The sequence below is a fragment of the Cyprinus carpio genome, chromosome A24 (assembly GCF_018340385.1).
Source record: "Cyprinus carpio isolate SPL01 chromosome A24, ASM1834038v1, whole genome shotgun sequence".
Classification (NCBI taxonomy): domain Eukaryota; kingdom Metazoa; phylum Chordata; class Actinopteri; order Cypriniformes; family Cyprinidae; genus Cyprinus; species Cyprinus carpio.
In genome coordinates, this window is record NC_056595.1 from 6,129,626 (window position 1) to 6,149,311 (window position 19,686).

General features: G+C 36.1%; 2 protein-coding genes across 3 annotated transcripts in view; both read right to left on the reverse strand.

Moving 5' to 3' along the window:
- Positions 1–325: 325 nt before the first annotated feature.
- Positions 326–12,881, reverse strand: LOC109048922 (glutamate decarboxylase 2-like). Of its 2 annotated transcripts, XM_042714104.1 has the most exons (16): positions 12,066–12,874; positions 11,737–11,799; positions 11,251–11,394; positions 10,502–10,735; positions 9,952–10,042; positions 9,218–9,330; positions 8,686–8,801; positions 7,981–8,060; positions 7,807–7,861; positions 7,601–7,717; positions 6,524–6,588; positions 5,821–5,899; positions 5,420–5,569; positions 4,726–4,833; positions 3,344–3,433; positions 326–617 (listed from the first exon to the last, which is right to left on the reverse strand). In XM_042714104.1, exons 1-16 carry the CDS (start codon positions 12,136–12,138, stop codon positions 444–446), a joined length of 1,752 nt encoding a protein of 583 aa, XP_042570038.1. In that variant the 5' UTR covers positions 12,139–12,874; the 3' UTR covers positions 326–443. The 2 variants fall into 2 exon arrangements, with proteins under 2 accessions (XP_042570038.1, XP_042570039.1); XM_042714105.1 differs by lacking the exon at positions 3,344–3,433 and having other exon boundaries at positions 12,066–12,881.
- A 599-nt stretch (positions 12,882–13,480) lies between these two features.
- The window catches only part of LOC122135322 (myosin-IIIa-like), an 84,581-nt gene continuing 78,375 nt past the window's right edge, over positions 13,481–19,686 (reverse strand). The window contains exons 34-37 of the mRNA XM_042714106.1: positions 17,604–17,695; positions 17,472–17,512; positions 14,822–14,986; positions 13,481–14,599 (exon numbers count right to left, since the gene is read on the reverse strand). Of these exons, the coding sequence (XP_042570040.1) occupies positions 14,476–14,599; positions 14,822–14,986; positions 17,472–17,512; positions 17,604–17,695 (422 nt within the window). The 3' untranslated portion in view covers positions 13,481–14,475. The remainder of the gene's footprint in view (positions 14,600–14,821; positions 14,987–17,471; positions 17,513–17,603; positions 17,696–19,686) is intronic.

Consider the following 19,686-nt stretch of genomic DNA (forward strand, 5'->3'; position numbering starts at 1 on the left):
ACTCTTCCTATGGCCCTGTAGCTTGTTAAATCAATAAAAGTCACATATTGTCTGTGAACACAAAAGCTTTAGGTTCGAAGTGGTTTTGTCTGTACTATTAAAATATAGTTTGTATCTGGTACTTTGAATAACTGTTCAAATAGAAACTTAAAACCTGCACTGAATAGAAGCAAATAACTCATTCTCTATAAACACAAAGTCATGTCAAAGACACTAAGATGGACAGTAAAAGCAGACGGGAACATTTTACAGGGCTTTGGAGCATGAAGCCCACAACAACACTACAATACTAAAGTCTAGATATTTTCATATTGTCTTTTTTTTAATCATACTATCTTTATATGACTTTGGAGAAGAGGAATCAAAGATTTACCGTTACATTCACAACAAATATTCGATCCATCCAGGGACACAAGAATAATAGGTTTTGGCGTCTTAGGTTTTTAAAGATCCTGTCCCAGTCGCTCAATCTCTTCAATGAGGAAGTCAATGTCTTCAAAGGTAGCAGCTGGGTTGGAGATGACCATACGGAAGAAGTTGACCTTGTCTCCCTGCGGTTGATAGCTCACCATGGTCGTTCCGTACTCCATCATTCTGGCTTTAATTACAGGGGCAACCTGTAAGAGAACATTTTATTAGCTTTGGGCACAAAGAATATTTTTTTCCTCTATACTGGAACATGCTTATATATATATATATATATATATATATATATATATATATATATATATATATATATATATATATATATATATGTGGCGAAACAGGCTTAAAAAGCCTTAAAACACGCTCTTTTTTTGTTGGTTAGAGTATTTTGTTTTTTGAAGTGACAAAAACGGGGAATAAAGTGTCCAAAGGAAAAGGGTGTTCAAAATAAATAGGGAATCTGGTGTCCTCGTCGTGCTGCGGGGTTCGTATAGGTGGTGCAGTGTTCAGGAAGGGTCCAGGTACGGGGTGGAGTCCGGCGGCCATACGCGCTCCCCTCTCCGGTCCGGGGCACGAGGGGCAGCGGCTTCTTCCAGTAGCTGCAGCGCTTGAGAGGATTAAACGGCCCGGCATCCTGGTCTTCGCCCGGACCTCACATCTCTGGCGGGGCAGGAGTCCCTCCACACACCCTTCCTGGACCAACGAGGACACCAGCATGCATGCACGAGGAAGAGATTGGTCTCTCGAAGAGAGGCACGCTCGGCATTTAAACAGCGGCGGTGATGAGGCTCCATTTGCGTCAGGTGTGCCTTATCACACACTGCCATCCCAGGTTATTCCAGCGCCCCTCCTCTCTCACGCACCCACTCCTTACAGGAGCCTGGTGAAGGGCGGCGATTAAGGGACGGGGTGACGATGATAATTAGGGGGGAGGCAGCTGACTTGTTCAAAGGAACAGCATTTATTTGGAATCTTTTGTAACAATTTAAACACTTTCTCTGACACTTTAGATCAATTAAACAAGCTTGATGAATTAAAGTAGTAATTCCTATCTTAAAATAAATAAATAAATAAATAAATCCTGACAAACTGACAAAAAATCCTGACAAAAAAACCCAAACATTTGAAGGGCATAGTGTTTTACTTGTATGTAAAATGTATATGTATTTTCTACATACAGTACTTTCAAGGCAACCACTAAAATCTTCATACTTAAAGGGATCACCCAGACTTATTTACTCACCCTTATGTAATTCCACGGTTGGTTAATTAATTTATTTATTTTTGCATGTATAATGATAGTCAAAAGGGTCTCAAAACAACACCAGCATCCATTTGCTTTCATTGTATATGGACAAAATAACACGCATACATTTAAAAAATTATCTTAATTTGGGTTCCAAAGAAGAAAGAAAATCAAGTTTGGAACAACATAATTGTAAGTAAATGACAGAATTTTCATTTTTGGGTGAAGTGTTTTTAAATTTTTGAAATATTTTAAAATAATACAAAGCACAATTTTGCATTTATTTGGATTGTACATTTAATAATATAAATTATATTAATAGAAGAGTTGAATATTGTATATTGTATTAATTGAAGATTTGTTTATTGTATAGAGGATTATGTTATTTTATAAGTTAAGGATAGTTTCATTGCAGAATTTTAATCCTTCAGACTAAAGCCTAACCAGAATTTCAACCAGTAATATCAGTCCAGTGCTTCCTTATAAGCATACTTCCTGATGTTCTGTCCTTGACTTAGCTTGAGCAGAACTGACTTGATTAGATCAGTAGCTTTGGACAGTATGTGGGACTGTAATCTGAATAAAGACACAGCCGCTCATCGCCACATAATTACACTCACCTCCCCTCAAATCCTGTATCCAGCACTTATGATCATTTCCATCTCTATGAAACAAGCCTTGATATACTGGAACCTGTCCAGTGTCTTTTCATATACGTCTTTATATAAATAAATAAATAAATAAATAAATAAATAAAAAATATAATACTGCATTGCATTGTCCCTGCACCATAAATACACTCACATATGTGACTATCATGCAGCTTAATAGTCTCCAAAAACCAGTTTTAGCCTATGTAAAAGACAAAGCATAAGCATTCTGGTTTCAGGTAGACGAGGAGGGGTTTGTGGGTAGGGTTTGATAGAGTCCCTCTTTGTATGACTAGCATGAACGCCATCTGTTCAGCCTAATAGCTGATTAGAGCTTTGCTGGCATGGGAGTGACTGAAGAGCAGCCAGCCAATAAAAGGACACCTGATGATCAGCCCCTCCCCCTACAATGACATCACTGCAGGGATGTCATTTTAGTGTTTTTTTTTTTTTTTTTTTTTTCTTGTGTGAAACATCTAGACTTTACAAACAGACATCTTAACTCTTATGTGCTGTTGTGTTTGGGTCCCTGAGACCACCATACAAGTGTGCAATTAACACATTTCTTTTTCATAACGGACATTCATTTGGCCTAAACAAAATAAACACATACAGTACTGTATAATCGATGAATAAAATGGATAAATATTATTTGAACTGTAACCCTTTTGTACCACAGCACACTTACTGTATGTAACTATTTAGAGTTTCTTAGCATTTGGAAATTCGTCATTAATTCATAAAATTGTATGTATACTGTATATCTGGTATCTCATTAATAGGCTAATGGAGGATTGTTTGTTCTTTTGCATAATCCGTTTTCATAAGATAACATTCTGAAATATCAACCTGATTTTTCAATGTTAAATATGTTTTTGGGTTATTAAAATGTCCCTAGGGTCTTTCAAGTTCATTGTCTTTTGTTACTCTTTCATTGTACCACTGCTGCAAAAGCAATATGTCATCTTCTGAAATGTCAAAGCTCAGTTCGCATCAACTGATCGAATCCAATTTTCCTCACCTTGTGCAGACGCTTCATTTTCTCCACTTTGTCTTCCAGGTAGCGTACGCCCGGTGGAAGGTACCAGAAACACACATTGGTATGCTGAGGCTGCAAGGACACATGACCAGCAGATAGCATCAGCTTACGTTCACGCAATACACACACCTATCACTCAATTTAACGTACAACACACGCTTGCATAAACAGAGCACTCTTGGGAGTCCATTAAAGATCCGTGACAGAATATGTGATTACGGGCCGTCTGGGGCCATAATGGGAATTTTTGTTGCCATCAGCTTGGAAGCAGCCATGTAATCTATTCAATCAAAAGGCTTTGCTGTGAGGACTTTTAGCGCTTGAGCAGGTAGCTCATAGACAGACACTACAGTCCATTAGAGGCCCTCATCCTCATTGTGAGGCTCCAGGGGCCACACTTGAGAAGAATGCCTCTATGCACCAGTGAAAAGGACTCATTTGCAATTCAGATGGTGGGACACAGAGACAAAACACAAATTGAGTTATACCTCAGCATGCAAAAACCAAAAAGCTTGCAAAACATGAAATTGAGAGCTGAAATGTTTTGTTAAATGTCATTCGATCATACTGCAACACTGCAACCCTCCTCGCCCCGCACTGCCCTGATTTCGGCAAGGAGCCTCCAGCCAAATCATTTTGTCACATAGGCACAATTTACATTTAAATGAGCCTCAAACGACTGCTCAGTTATTTCAAGGGTGAAACATCTCATGTTGAATTAGTGCACACAATCAGCTCTGCATTTGACAAAATTACTTAGGAATACAGGACCTGCATTTAAATTCAGAGAGGATCTTTGTTTATTTAAGACACATCAAATAGGATTTAGAAATACTTTGTGTTCTGTGTCTTTATGCAGATTTGCCATTTCCTAGAAAATAATTTAGGAATAAATTTAATAAATGAAATGAACTGCTTTAATTGGAATAACTTTTTAACATTCAGAATACATTGGAATAATTCTGAAATAAATCACACACTAAATTTTACATAAAAAATTATATATATTTAATGATATGTTTTAATTGTTATGAATTTTTTAAATTACTAAATTTTACATAATATATTTTGTTTGTTATATAGATAGATAGATAGATAGATAGATAGATATATATAGATAGATAGATAGATAGATAGTGAGGGTAGTCGATGCACAGACTAACACTAGGTCCGTTTATGTGCCCTCTGAGATAACGTGTTCTGTTTGCTCAAACTAAACAACAGCAGAAAAGGCCTGTTTACTCCTTTAAACATTCGCTCAATTTCCTTTCCTTTCTAATTTCTCAATCTCTACCAAATAAAAAGCACTGATGACAAGATGCAGCAGAATGCCAAAAGAATTAAAGACATCTAATAAGACTTACTTTTCCATCAAACACCATCTCGTATCCTTCCCTGTCCTTGATCTTGTTGTAGAGATACTCTGAAAGCTCCAGACATTTATCAATCTGAGCCTCAAAACCAATAGTGCCCTTTAGAGGAGAAGAAAAAGGACGAACATTGTGATAACACAATAAAACTCTCTATACAATCAAACAATTTGGATGAACTACAGTCCCAAATGCCTTATAGCAGTCGTTTAAAGCAGGCTAGCTGCCCAGTAAATGTGCTGATAGTAAATGTTCACTTTTCATGTGAATAGATTATTAGTTTACTACTTTAACGTAGTTAAACTTTTGTGTAAATGTCTTAACATTTAACAGTTGGCTGTAATTACTTCCAGCTCATTCATTACACTAGAAATCAATTTGGGAGTATCATGTTGTTTACTATATATCTGGAGATTCTACATTAAAAAAAAAAAAAATAATAATAATAATAATACAAATAAAAATCATATACTGTGCACAGTGCACATGATGCTGCATCAATAATAAAAATAATAGTCATAATAGCATACTACTAAATACAGCAGTACAATATCATATTACACAAACTTAAAATTGCAAAATAACTTAAAACTCTGAATACTACTAGAAACTTTACAATAATTACTAATAACTTGCACATGTTATCTTTTGCAGCTGTAAGAACACAAAACATAAACCTCTACAATACCTTAGCTCTCCACATTAGCCATAGTTTGAAGATGTCCACATGACGACCGCACTGCAGGGCCTTGTCCCCTGTGTCATAGGACAGATCATACTGCTTGTCCTGCTGGAACAGATAACAGGCCTGCATCTGATTGCAGCTCTGCATCAGACCCTGGAACACATGAAAAGGGCAAAAAATTACCAAACATAAAATCCCTTGATGTTAGTCAATCAAAAGTCATTAAAAAAAAGTTGTTTAGGAGAGTGACTTTAATTTTGAAAAAAATCCCCCAGCAGCATTTGCTGGCAGATGTCACTTGATCACACTTTTTAAAGTTTGACTTAATGATTTAATACTGGCCTCTGTAATAATATGATCTGTTAATATGTTTTGGTTTTGAAGAAGAAAGCAGACAGTCTCACCTCTTCTCGAACCAGCAGAGCCGAGCACTGCAAGGGTACAGCCATCATTTTATGAGGGTTCCAGGTCATAGAATTAGCCCTAAAATTGTCAATTTAGACAGGAAATAATTGAAATACCAAGTCATTGTCCTTGAAATAAAAGAATAGCTGTATAATCACTTATTTTGATTCAGCCAAGATTTCTCCCTGAGGCACTGTGCTGTGCAGTGAAACAAGTCAAAAGAAAAATGATCAAACCCATTTTATTTTACAAAGGAAAATGTTTCACACAGAAGTTTGTGGATTTCTCAATAATATTTCAGCCATGAATACTCTTTGTATGAATTTAACAAGCATTTATTGCTAAGAATGAGGTATACATTAAGTGTGTTTGGTCTTGGCTGACTAGATATGCTACAGTGCTGAGCAAGAACAAATACTTGCTCTGTTAAACCTGCTTAGACATGAAGATAACAGGAAACATTATGCTGCAAACTGTAAAGAAAAAACCCACATAGCAGATCTAGACAGGTGGTGCTGGGGAGGAGGAGGGCTACTAGAGACCGTGTACGGCTAGTTTAATTATAATGCTAAAGAGTTACGTAGATGAAGAAGTGCAGCTGATAGGCTGCTGCACCAGCGCAGAGAGAACCAATTGGTGCATGGATAGTGTTTCATGACTGAGCAAGACATTTAATCCATAGGAACTTCAGATTATACTGACCTCTCGACTCCATTCAGCTTCCACCGATGCTTCCGGGACATTAGCAAACTTCCGCCCCATGCTCCCTGTATAAACACAGAGAAATAATTAATTTTATAAGCAAACAGAAACATGTAGATCTTTCTCATTATAAAAAAAAGGAGGTTTGATCTTGAGATACTAGATACAGATGTACTGTATGAGATCTGACCCAAAGTATAATTCTGATCTTTATTATATTTCTAAAAGTAGATATTATGGTACATTCGTTTGCAGTACATTCAGCTATATATATATATATATATATATATATTTATATATATATATATATATATATATATATATAAAATTAAATTTATGCATTTAGCAGACGCTTTTATCCAAAGTGACTTACAGTGCATTCAGGCTATCAATTTTTACCTATCATGTGTATATATATATATATAGGTACATTATATTTTCAGCACATTTGAGACTATAGAGCTGCTGCCTTCAGGTCAGATTAATGACGCTGAGTGGAGTCAAATGCAATGCATGTGTTTGAGCTTCAACATGCCACCATATTATGTCTGCGTTGCTGTAAAAATGCCAGAGGCGACAGCATCACCAGAGAAAAATGAATAATAATGAGGAATAAGATATCGCTATTAATCTTGTCAGCCCCATGAGAATAAATACACACATGTACACACTCACACAGACTGACTGAAGGTAATGTCATAATATCATTCATTTAAATAATTCCCGCTAATGGAATATGCAAAAAAGGGGACAAGGCCTGGTTGAGCTGTGTTTGAGTCCATAGACTGTTTAAAAAAAAAACTCTGAAATGTCCTGTTAAATCCATGCTTGCAAAGGTTCAAGGGTGAAAACCTATTCTAGTACTCACCAAAAACTAAATCAAGACTTCATAAAAGGGCATAATAAAACCCCTTTAAGGGCTCTAATGAAGTACAGTTGAGAAGGTCCTCGGTTCTGCATCCAAAGAACAATAATTCGGCTGTGCCAACACTGAGATCACTCTTGGATCACTGTCTGTATTTCACAGATGAAACATTCAGGAAGTTCACATATGTTCAGGGAAGCAGATCTACTCACATCTACATGCATCCAGATATCATGCTTCTTACAGATGTCCGCTATAGCCATCAGGGGATCAAAGGCACCATAAACCGTGGTGCCAGCTGTGGCGCTGACAAAGAACGGCACGTATCCCTGTGAGAAAGAAATCAGTGCATTAGATAGTGTAACAGGCCCAAAAGAGACACATGAGGCGGTCATGTAGACACGGTCATTGAAATTACCTTCTGCTTGGCTTCAACAATTCTCCTCTCAAGATCGGAAGGAATCATTTTACCCCTAGAAGAATTGAGAGAAGTAAAGAAGTCATATGGTTTAGTGATTATAATGTGAAGACTTGCATTTCTCAATTGTGCAGTCAGGAAGAAATGCATCAAGTAGTGGTAATTCAGACTAACCTTTCATCAGCTTTAATACAGATGACACTTTCTGTACCAATTCCAAGTGCGGCTGCTCCTTTCTTGATAGAGAAATGGCTCTGAAAGGTGTAATCAATCATCAATGCACTAAACTGCACATAAACATAAATCTCATGTATATACATACATAACGGGCAGATGACATTCCATGCAATTCTGTCTTTAAAGAAAAAAATTGCCATGGTTTTTTTTTTTCTCTTAGTATAAAACTGTCTGTTTAAACTGTTTTCATTTTGTTTTTTAGCAATTTTTAAGAACATATGTGAATTGTCCTGTGGTGTGACCGTTTTTTTTATTTTTTATTTTTTTTTCCTGAAACATGGTGTAATATAATATATTATGGAGCAATACATATTAGCATTATCTATTTGATGTGTGTTTTCACAAATGACTGGCATTAATTTACATATTTCCTTAAAATAAAAGAACTATGTTGATTATTATTCATTTTATTATTTAAAAGTTATTTTAAAAGTCCCCTGCATTGATTAAGAAGTGCTGTTTAGGAGAAACATCTTTACTACAGATTATTGTTAATTACGGTGTTAAAAAAAAGAGAGAGAGAGAGACTTCTTTTGACTTGAAAGAGTATTCAATAGGCCTAATAATAATAATAATGATAATAATAGGATGATATGAGAATAACATGAGAGAAAAATTTATAAGGGAATAAGACGGACATACATGTTCAGATGTGAAGGCCACCAGTCTCGGTACGGATGACATTCCTTTCTCCTTGACCTCAGGGAACATTTTATAGCGAGCCAGCAGCATGGCATACATGTTGGAAATGGCGCCACCTAGAGGACAATAAAGTAAACTTTTCATTCCGTCACTCAGTTAAAGTTTGACCTCTGTCAGACCTCTGTCACTTTTGTTTATCAGTGCCTAAAATCCTGTCCATTTTGAAAGTTTTTTTTGCAAAGTAGGGCAGAGAACAGCAGAGCAGAAATAGCAATCATTTGCATCATTCACCAATTTTATTTTATTTTTTTCCTTTTTTTTTGGTGTGGCTGGAATCATACATTCACTGTTGGATAATAATTTTACAACCCAAGAACACAAATAACTGATATTGCCAATTCCTTAAAGACTAATGGAGACATTTTCTTCTAACAACTTCACACCTTTAGTTAATTCCTGTGCTTGCGCTCACATCGTAACAGAAGCAAGGAGCACAGATTAAGGCAGGTCACGCAGATTGACAGCTGCTTACCCGGGGAGAATATTCCATCACCGTGGCCATCCTGCCAGCCAATGATCTCCCTCATCTTCTTCAGCGTGACGTATTCCAACAGCACGAAGACAGGAGCCACCTCATAGGTAAACCTTTTTACACAGAGATCACGTGACCCAGTTACACATGCCAGAAAAAAATGTCACGACAAGCAAACATCACGACAACCTGTTTCACAACTGATGTTTGAGGGGATTCTGCAACAGTGTGCCGGTTCTACAGCAGTGTGTTACTGTCAGCTTAAGACAGTGGTGCAAATGTAATCATTTCTGACAAGACGTGAATTTTTTTATAATGAAAATAAATATTTTTTCCATAATATTACATATATAACATTTGATTTCTAACATAACCAATTAAACAAAACTGAATAAAAATGCCCCCCCCCCAAAAAAGTTACATTGTTATTACAATGTTATTACATTGTTATTTTTATTAAGCGTCTGCTAAATTTAAACTTTAATTCCCAACATACAATATAGCCTGAAAGTAAATGTAATTTACATCTCATTTTCTCTCTGTGAATGGCACAAGATGAGAGAGTGGAGATTATATTTCCTGGTCTTAATTCATCAGCCTTTCATTTTATTCCTTTCAACTGATACATGTGAGGTTAAGCCAGCCAACATAAAGACCAAGCCAAACTAATGCATATGAAAACGGAAATGATCTCAACCTGCTTTATATTTTAATGGATGGAGACGCACACTCACATATTGGTGTTGGCAGTGGAGGTTAGCCAATCTGCAGCCAAGCCAACCATGTCTAACCCAGTGGAGAGCTGATTGAAATATCTGGGGTGTGCTGAAGGTAGAGATAACACAGTGGAAAAATACAAAATTAATTAATTTAACATCGAATCTATAATCTATTTATGACTCATTATTAATAGTCACTTGCGGCTTGATGTGAACCACTTCAGAAGAAGATCAAATGAATATCTGACCGGCGCAGACAGCAAGGAAATCAATCAATCTTTCTGATCATTCATAATTATTCCCAAACCGAAAATCACTTTTCGAAATAATGCCTGACAGTCATAATGCCATCAGAGAAAATAAAATCGTCCCTAGACGCATTCATTTAATATCATGTCATGTTCTGGTCTGATTCTTTTCGCCTTCAGGCATAAAACACACACTGATGCATGTGGGTCTGTGAGCTGGTTTGATACAAAAGAAATGACTATTTTAAGGTAACAATTGCATGTTGCCAGTTTTTTACGGTGTATATTGCTTATAAATTACAAATGAAAATGCTTACCCGTTTTTATGGCGTATTTTAGCGTTGCGCGACAGCTGATCAGAATATCATCTAGAGTCTCGGGTTCGTCCGAAAGCTCCCAATTATTCCTTTGGAGCAATTCATTTGGATAGTGAAATTCAATCACTTTCGTTGACCTGTCAAAAGATTCCACTATATAAGCCAGCATTATATCCACAACCTCCTGCAGAAAATTCATAGTCTTCGCGTCTCCATTCAGTGCAGGTAAAAGATCTGTAAACAATAACACGATTGTATTAGAATTACAGATGATGGCATTTAGTGAACGAATCAAGTGTAAAATAGCTTCATTTAACCTTGAAATAGAAACTAAGCACAACATCTCCGAAATGCAACGTTTGTTTACATTTTTATACTATAACAGTTTTATCCACTACCCAACAATGCACAGGCAGGGTTTAATTTTATGTGTTCTTTATTTTAATAATATAAATAAATAAATATACATAAATGTTTTTTTTTTTTGGGGGGGGGGGGGGGGGGGGGAAATTACATTTAAATATAAGTATTATACAGACGAAGTGCAAAATCAATAAATATGTATAAATATAGGCCTACATATTACAACGCTTTTTAACGAATAATGTAGTCTGAATAAACATACCACAAACACAAAAATTACTGGAAATACATTTAAGTCGAATAAAACCACGTAACAACCAATATAACCAACCATGAAACCAAAATTTGACTTTTTTCAGTTGTGATAGCGACGTGATGTAGTTTACCTGTTGCATAGAGATCAGAGAAACACACGGTGGCTTTGGAGCAGTTGCAGGGTTTATTACAGCCGCAGCTCTCGGCTGTAGACCCATCTTCTGCTTTAACTGGAGCTTGAGCTGTTTTCTCAGCCTCTCCGACATTTAACAGAGCTAAAGGAGAAACGAGTACTCTATTAATTAAAAATAAAATAAAATAAAAATAATAACCTGAATCTCCTTCACAGCATGAAAGAGTTACTTTTTTTTTTTAACTGCACCTAATTTGTTTCGGGCCCTAAAAAATGTTATTTTTTTTTAAAAAAAGAAAGAAAGAAAGAAAAGAACAAGCTTTAAATATTTTTTAATGATAATGATCAGTTCACTGTAGAACCATATATGAAAACATGAAATGTTCTAATCTCGCGCTGTTTACAACCATATCACTTTTTAGGAAGGTAGGTAAGATACAAATAAAGATTTTACACTTAGGCCACATGTTAAAAATAAACGTACCACATAATTTGGAGCCGATGCCTCCGGAGAATTTCTGGGCTGCCGCTTGACACCATGCTCTGGCTGAAACGATCAAGCGCGTGTGATTTGAACACCATATCCATCGTAAAACTTCCATTAACAACACCAATAATCCATGGTGTGGAACTGGCCTTAAAATACCAAACTAAATTCTGTTGTTCATTATCATACGGCAAAGCTGACATTTCAAGGTTTTAAATTACCCTTGACACAACAATGTCGCATTTCTTTGTCTCACAGCCACTAATACATGAAACGAAAACATGCTGCACATATTCAAGCTTCTTTTTGAACGCCATGTCACTTACGAGTGTTCGGGCTTTGACTGCCGTTTCCAGACGCGTTTTCAGCACCCAGGAACCAAAACCCGTGAGATGCCATCGCGAGCAGAGCGGATCAGAGCAGCGACAGAGAAACGCGAACAGCAGCCATCCAGACGCGCGTCACGGGGGAACGGGAGCTGTCCGCAGCAGTGGTGCTGAATCCTGCCCAACGCGCCGAAAATCCAGTTGCGTGCGCGATGTATTTACTGTCACACCTGTCCAAACGCGTCAAATCAAGTGCTTTAATTGCTATGTAGCTCTTAAAAGATATTCAAAGCCCTCAGATGAGAACAGCCGAGGCAGAGCGTCTATATTCAGGTGGTGCACCGTGCGCAATGATGCAGCCGGAGTCCGTCACTGAACTCATGGAGAAACGCTGGATCTGATGGAGATACAGGCATCCAATGGCTCTCATTCTCTTTTACATACCTCAGCTACAAATGCAAGCTCTCTCCAACACGCAAACTTGCAACTTGAGTGGTAATGAAAGCTTCTTGTGGCGTAAAGACAATCCGCTTCACGTCACCAGAGAAATTCCGACGTTAATCGTGACCACACACTGGATGTATTTGTGCTGAAGGCACAACAGTGTTTTTTTTTTTTTTTTTTGTAATTTGCTTTACTCCAGCAGTGAGCAGACTTCATCAGAAGCAGGAGCTGCTCCATGGACCATGACATTCAGATCTGCAGTCCACATGCATGCCCGTTTTTATAATCAAAGCATTTCTAATTAAAAAGGAAACTGGGGACCCAGTTTCAGACCTGATCAGGAAAACCTATAATTAATAAAGACATTACTGTGAATGTATTTATTCTCAATACCATTCGCAATTGTGTGGCGGTCGTGCGCAATGGCACACGTCATTTATTTCGCATGCATATAATAAAATGAAACCCTAAATAAAGCAGAAATAATCTATAATTATATTATAGGATGTAGAAAATAACAGGCTATGCAAAATAATAAAAAAGGCAGAAAATAAGCGTTTTTGCCCACTTACGTTAGATTGATGTGGAGCAAACGAGAAAAATCACAAAGAGCAGTTCAGGAGAGTTGCATCGAGAAAAAAAAAAAGTGGTGCTCAGTGGCAATGTGGACACTATAGTCTATAAAATCAGCATCACACTAAAATACAAACAAACATAAATTGATTCATTCGATCAGTTATAATATTAAAATCAGAATTTATGTCAGGAACCTGATTTTAATATAATAATCTACATCCCTAAACCATACTTTCTTTTCACCATTGTTACCTAAACATGAACATTTTATCCAGAACATTTAAATATCATATAATGTATTTTACATCTAAAAGGGCACAAAAATGGAATGAGCTGAGAAGGCCTTTAGAAAATGAAACTGGTCAAGTAATTATCATATGTTATAGTATCTTTAATCTGATCTGGGTTTAACATCAGTCAATATGTACAATTTAAGCATTTTATCATTTAATTAGACTAATTACATAAATAATTAAGTATTTAGAAAATCATATTTACACACAAATGACATTTCAAGAATACACATATTCATAGGCTATGTATATGTATGAAATAAAAAAAGTATGTATTTAGATATACATGCAGATACAAGTGTAGATACAAGTGGGAAAATATTATAATGCATCTTTTATTTATTTATGCAGAAATGATGCTGCAAGTCTGACTCACTAAAGAATCCAGAACAGACAGTAATTTAAATATAACCTAATTGGTCCAAATGAATGTCTTTGAAGACAAATCTTTATTCACAGAGTGACTTACACAGAATGCATCAACATCCAGAAAACATCAACTGCTAAACCTGAGTTAAAAATCAAGTAAGGGCAGCACAAAGTCCTGTCACCATCAGCTCTTTGGCTCCATCCATAAAACATCATTCTATCAGTTTAAGTCTCTGATTAGTCAATTAGCATTACATTCTGTACAGCAAAAAGCATTAAGCAGTCATTATTTATGCAACTACTTAAACTAAAATCAGTGCTTTCTGAAATAATGCTGAGGTTCTTTGGGAAACCAAACCAAATTGGTCACCACAAATGGACTGAAAACATGATGTATTACTTAAAGAAACAGGAAATCCCTCTAGTGAGCTGTACCGGATCACTGAGTTGAACCGGATCAGTCCGATTTGTGAACAAATCATCTCAGATCTGACTCAAAAGAATGATTCTTTGACGAATCAAACATCACTTTGTGCTCTTTTTGAAGATTAAAAGCCTCAGATTATTGTAACTCCATGCAAAAGAGCGGGTGGTACATTATAAAAAAAAAAATCTCCTTTTGTGTTTCACACAAGAAAAAAAATTCATGTGGGTTTGAGTAAATGAGGCCAGAAATTAAATTTTTAGGTGAACTCTTCCTTTAAGGATGAAGTTTTTTGCTGACCTCATCAGTCACTGACAGGCTGTGTTATAAGCCTTTGTCTCTGGGAGGTCTTCCTCAGTATCTTTCTGTAGTCATAAGGGTTGTCCTCACTTTGACTCTCTGTAGAGGGCATTCTAGAGAACGAGTGCCTGTGGACAGAGAGGGGCAGATAAAGCGGGACTTCACACGGAAATGAAGACACAAGTGAGAAAGGGAATGAAAGTGGGGAGGTTTTTACATCTTGATATCTTCAGCTTCTGCTCAAACACATTTATCATGTCTACTCTGCTGTGTACTGCACTGAGGTCAATGGTTTGAAGATGCTATTTGTTAAATTCACAGAATGATGCAAATGTGTAATGTTCTTTCACCTCTTCTTTGGGTCCTTAGGGAGATCAGATTTAGAGACATCAGACAGTGGTCTCTCGGAAGATGATCTGCGTTTGCTTGAGCGGCGTCTCTCACTGGGCAGGCTTTTGGATTTAGTGCTGGACAAGCCCTGGTAGTACTGGTCATCATTGTCCAGCCTTTTGGGGCTGGTGGGTGCAGAGAAAAAGATACATTTCTAACTGTAAGCTTCTTGTGAGGATCAGACCAAAACCTCAGTCTGATCCTTCAGAAGACTCGGGATAGTCATGGACTTCTTTTATATTTGTCATTTCTAGAGACTGACAGCACATTCCCATCTACTTTGGAATGACATTAGGTTTAGAGAATGGTGACATAACTATTTCTGTTTACATTGTTGCATTTATAATTCCTTGTTACAGACCCCCCCCCCCCCCCCAACTTTCCTTGCCTTTAGCCAAAGTTTATTGCTCCCGCTCATAAATAACATCTATTTTGTCATAGCAGGCTGCTATTATTGGGTGGCCATTATGCTGTATTGAGTGTATTTCATGGCTGTTCTGCAGTATGTAAGCGATGGCCTTCAGGACAGGCTCTGATTCATGACTGGCTTTTCGGCAGTGATGGACTCAAATGAAAATGTTCTTTCAGTGGACTTTACTCACTGTCTCAGGGCTTATCAGAAGCATTATGTAATGAAAACAGCCATCTATGAAACCAGCAAAGATAAGAGCCTAGGGCTTGCCAGCCAGACCGCTGATGCAATTACATCAGTCAGCCCCACTGGCCTAGTGATGCACTTCCAAACAAACAGCTAAATAAATACATAAATACGATTATTATTTTAAATCTATTTTTATTATAGTATTATTATTTAATACAATTTAATTTTTTATAACAATATTGTAATTAAAATAATAAAGTATTCAAATCATCAAATTAATGTCAAATGCCTAAAATTAATTTACTATTTTTTATTACTATAAAACGGGTATTAAACATAATAATAATAATAATAATAATAATAATAATAATAATAATAATAATAATAATTTAATACTTTATGATATGACAAATAATAAAGTAATTAAATGTGTTTGGAATATATATATATATATGACCGCATCTGTGTAAGGATAATTTGCGTGGGAAACATCATAAATGTAATGTAAAAAAACTCCAAAAATAATGTATTTACAGAAAATATATTACTATAAAATTATATAAAAATACTTCTATATATAAAAATGTAATAATCTAATTCTTATTATTATTAAGAGGAATTTGTATGAAATACTTCTATTTATAAGATTGTTGTAATATGGTTCTTTTTTTTTTTTTTTGGAATGAATACAATTTCTTTTTGTTTTCTTTAGATTTTGAGGTGAAATCTGGTTTTGGAATGGTTGAGTGTTTTGCTACATCTGTTTGATCTGTCTCTCTAGTTCTGCACATTTGTACTGCAGTACGCCTTCATTAACTGCATGTCCTCAGCTCGCCTCTTTTTTTTCTCCCAAGATACGTTATTGGTCCCCTGTCTCTCTCTGCTTTCTCTCTTTCCACAGCCAATCTTTTCCTCTTTTTCTCTCTGACAGAACATGGGCCAGTTATCAGACAGAGCTATAGATTTGCCTGTCCTACTGACCTTCACACTCTTAACCTCAACATGAAATGCTCAAGCCTCATTTGACAAATAGTATTTACAAGAGAAACAGGATATTCGATGAGAAAAAAATATACATGTTCTGATCTATCATTCACAACAAGACCAGAAGCATATATATTATGAAAGTTAATTTCATGAATACTGAAATGATGTATGCTGCTGCCCATCTCTGACTTGCACCACTGCTGGACCTTAATGATGTGTGTCTCTGTGAGTGTTGTTCTGTCTGTCTGTCTGTCAGAGTTGTTTGTCACTCAGCTGGCCTGTCAAATCTCCTGTTAGCGGCGCTCATGGAGGTCCAGATTCATGTTCACACACACAATATTTCACATTCTGTGACACTGTGGATATGTCCCACTAGCTGACAGCCAAATGCTACAAGAACTAGCCGCAATATGCAAGCTATTAGCACCAGCATTAAAAATGACAATTAATATGGTTTGATTAAGCTGAACATTTTCTATATATATATATATATTTTTTATTGATCTTATGTCAAATACTTCATGCTTTACTTACATTACATCTGACATGAGAAAAATATAACTGCATTATGCGTTAGTTATTTAGACTAGATTACAGAGCATATCTTAACAGCAATTAAGATATGAACCTATTTAAAGCTGGACTGGTGACAACACTGATACAATTTTTAAATTCATGTATGTGTGTTAGGATTTAGCTTTACATCCAATGTTGACCTCGCCATCCAATGATTTTTATGGGCTATGTTAGGAACAGCATACTGTAATACCACCTGAATTATTTCTAAAGTTTTAGAAATTTATGAAACTTCAAGTGTAAGGTTGACAATACATAACCTGTGTAATAAATAGAGTACGATTTCATTGCAAACCACACACTGTTTTCAAATACTAGTGTGTCATATGCAGTATGTGGTAGACTAGTATTCCATTCCAAACACAGCTTTTGTCATTCTGACTGCAAAGCAGATGCAAGAGAGGGCAAATTGTTGTTTAGTATAACATTTCTGCTAATTGATTTACCTTTGTTTTCTTGGCCTCCTTTTATCGTCCTGGACAGACCTCTGGAAAAGACCCAGCATCAGAAAGATCATTAAAGCTGAAGCCCCGATAATTCTTAGATAAAGTGAGTGTCATTGTGTGATGCTGACTCACATGAATGAGTGTGTAGTACGTGGAGTCCTCTGGTGTGTTCAGGGTCTTTGGTTGTTGTGTGCGGCGAGACGTTCGTGACTGCTTTGTGTCGGCTGTGGATCAAAAAAATAAAAGGTGAAAAACAACAGGAAAATCCAATCAACACATAAATGGTGCTTCGTGATATTTGACCTTGAATCCAATAATTTTAAACCCATTCAAGATGTGTTCCTATGCAAAGAGAATATAACAAATAGCCCTATTGCTACACACAGAAGAATACTGTAGGATCAGCACACAACATCCAGCTGACCTTTGACCCCTTTGCTCTTATCGAACAAACCATTTGTTATTTGTAATTATCCACTAACAATCAATCAGAAATGCCCTACCATAGCATGTTCTTATACTGACACAGACATAAAAAAGTAAGAATGAGAATGAAGCTCTGTTCTAAACCCAAGCAGGGGCACCGCTATGGTTTCTGGGGCTCCTTTACAGCATATCCCCTTAGTAAAAATTGTATTCCAGGCCCATGGAATCATTCTAACCTCCCCACCCCTGAACCTCATAAATTCCTGAATTGAAATGCTCAACATGGGCCTCACTTGAACTGCATAAGAGGCTCATTACTAAAGGAAATTGATGTACAATTTCTCTCATTTCTCTTCCTTCGTCCACCATCTACTAAAAAAAAAATATTCAGACCTAAATTTAAGATTTATTTATTTGCGTATAAAATTTCCATCCATATGGACTACAGTTTTAAAATAAACAAACTAATAAACTTAATGAGACCCATATTTATCAGTCATATGAATCAGGTAAAATTTCTGTACTTAAATTTTTTTTAAAAATCATGGTTTATTATTAACTTTTTGCATCTACTTGATTTTAATTAAATCATAAATCATATTTTCAGAATGCATTAAATCAAATTACTTAAAATCAGCTCAAATATTTCCATTGTGAAAATAATTAAATGTATTCATTTAATAAGTATGATGAGGTTAAAATTTGGATAAGCGAATACATAAAATACATAAATCTCAAATTTAGGCCTAAATATTTTTAAACGCACCTATGATGTCTAAAAATAATTGGTAGCACCATTTTAGTCCTGTGTCACGTGCACATACTATATACTTATTATAGTAATTACAGTAACTGGGTAATATTAAGTAGGTAACCCGGAAGCTACCACTAAAACTGACCTTAACCCATGTAGTTACCTTATGTTGCCACAGTATTTTCTTAGCAAGTACACTTTAAATACAAGTTTTTTTTTTTTTTTTAGTTTTTTTTTTAATGCAACCTCTAAAAAGTGTAACGCTAAAAAAAGAGTGTTACACTGGGATGCCTTTGATACAGAACACTTCCTCGTCATATATGATTTTTCTTAGTGATCAACACCAAAAGGTACAAAAATGACCTTTGGTTTATTTGAATAATATCTGCTAACTCAAGCACTGTTTATCATGTAGAAAGGTCCAGTGTAAAGAAAATTAATCAATGTCCACCAGGACCAGCGAGTACGGTTGGAGAGTGTGTCATATTTATTGAATGTGTCTCTTGAAAGGTCATCAGCAATTCTTGATTGCTCAGAGGTATAAAGCCAATTTGCAGCTCTTATATTAATGCTTGCTGTAATTGCTGGGGCACTTTTGCATGCAACGCGATTAGCATTTAAAGACCTTTCATGCACATGGAAATGTGACTGGCATTCAAAGGCCACTTCTGTGTGGAAACAATAATAATGGCACAATAATAATTGTTTCCACACAGAAAAACTCTGGTTAAGATTAGTTATTATGGCTGTGGAGCTTCCAAAGACATTTTACAATGACAATAAATCATTAATAAACATGTGACAGATGACCACAATATTTACAAAGCAAATATAATCCCTTTAGCAAGATTTTTGTAGAAGTTCAGCTTTCACAGATGAGATTAAGAATATTTGACAGAAGAAAACAGATCGGAGGTCATATCTGTCAACACGGAAGCCATCACAATCACTTCTGACAGAATAATCTGGTTTCATTTAGACATAAGGTGCATATCAGGAATAATAGAATCTGCAAAAAAAAAAACAAAAAAAACC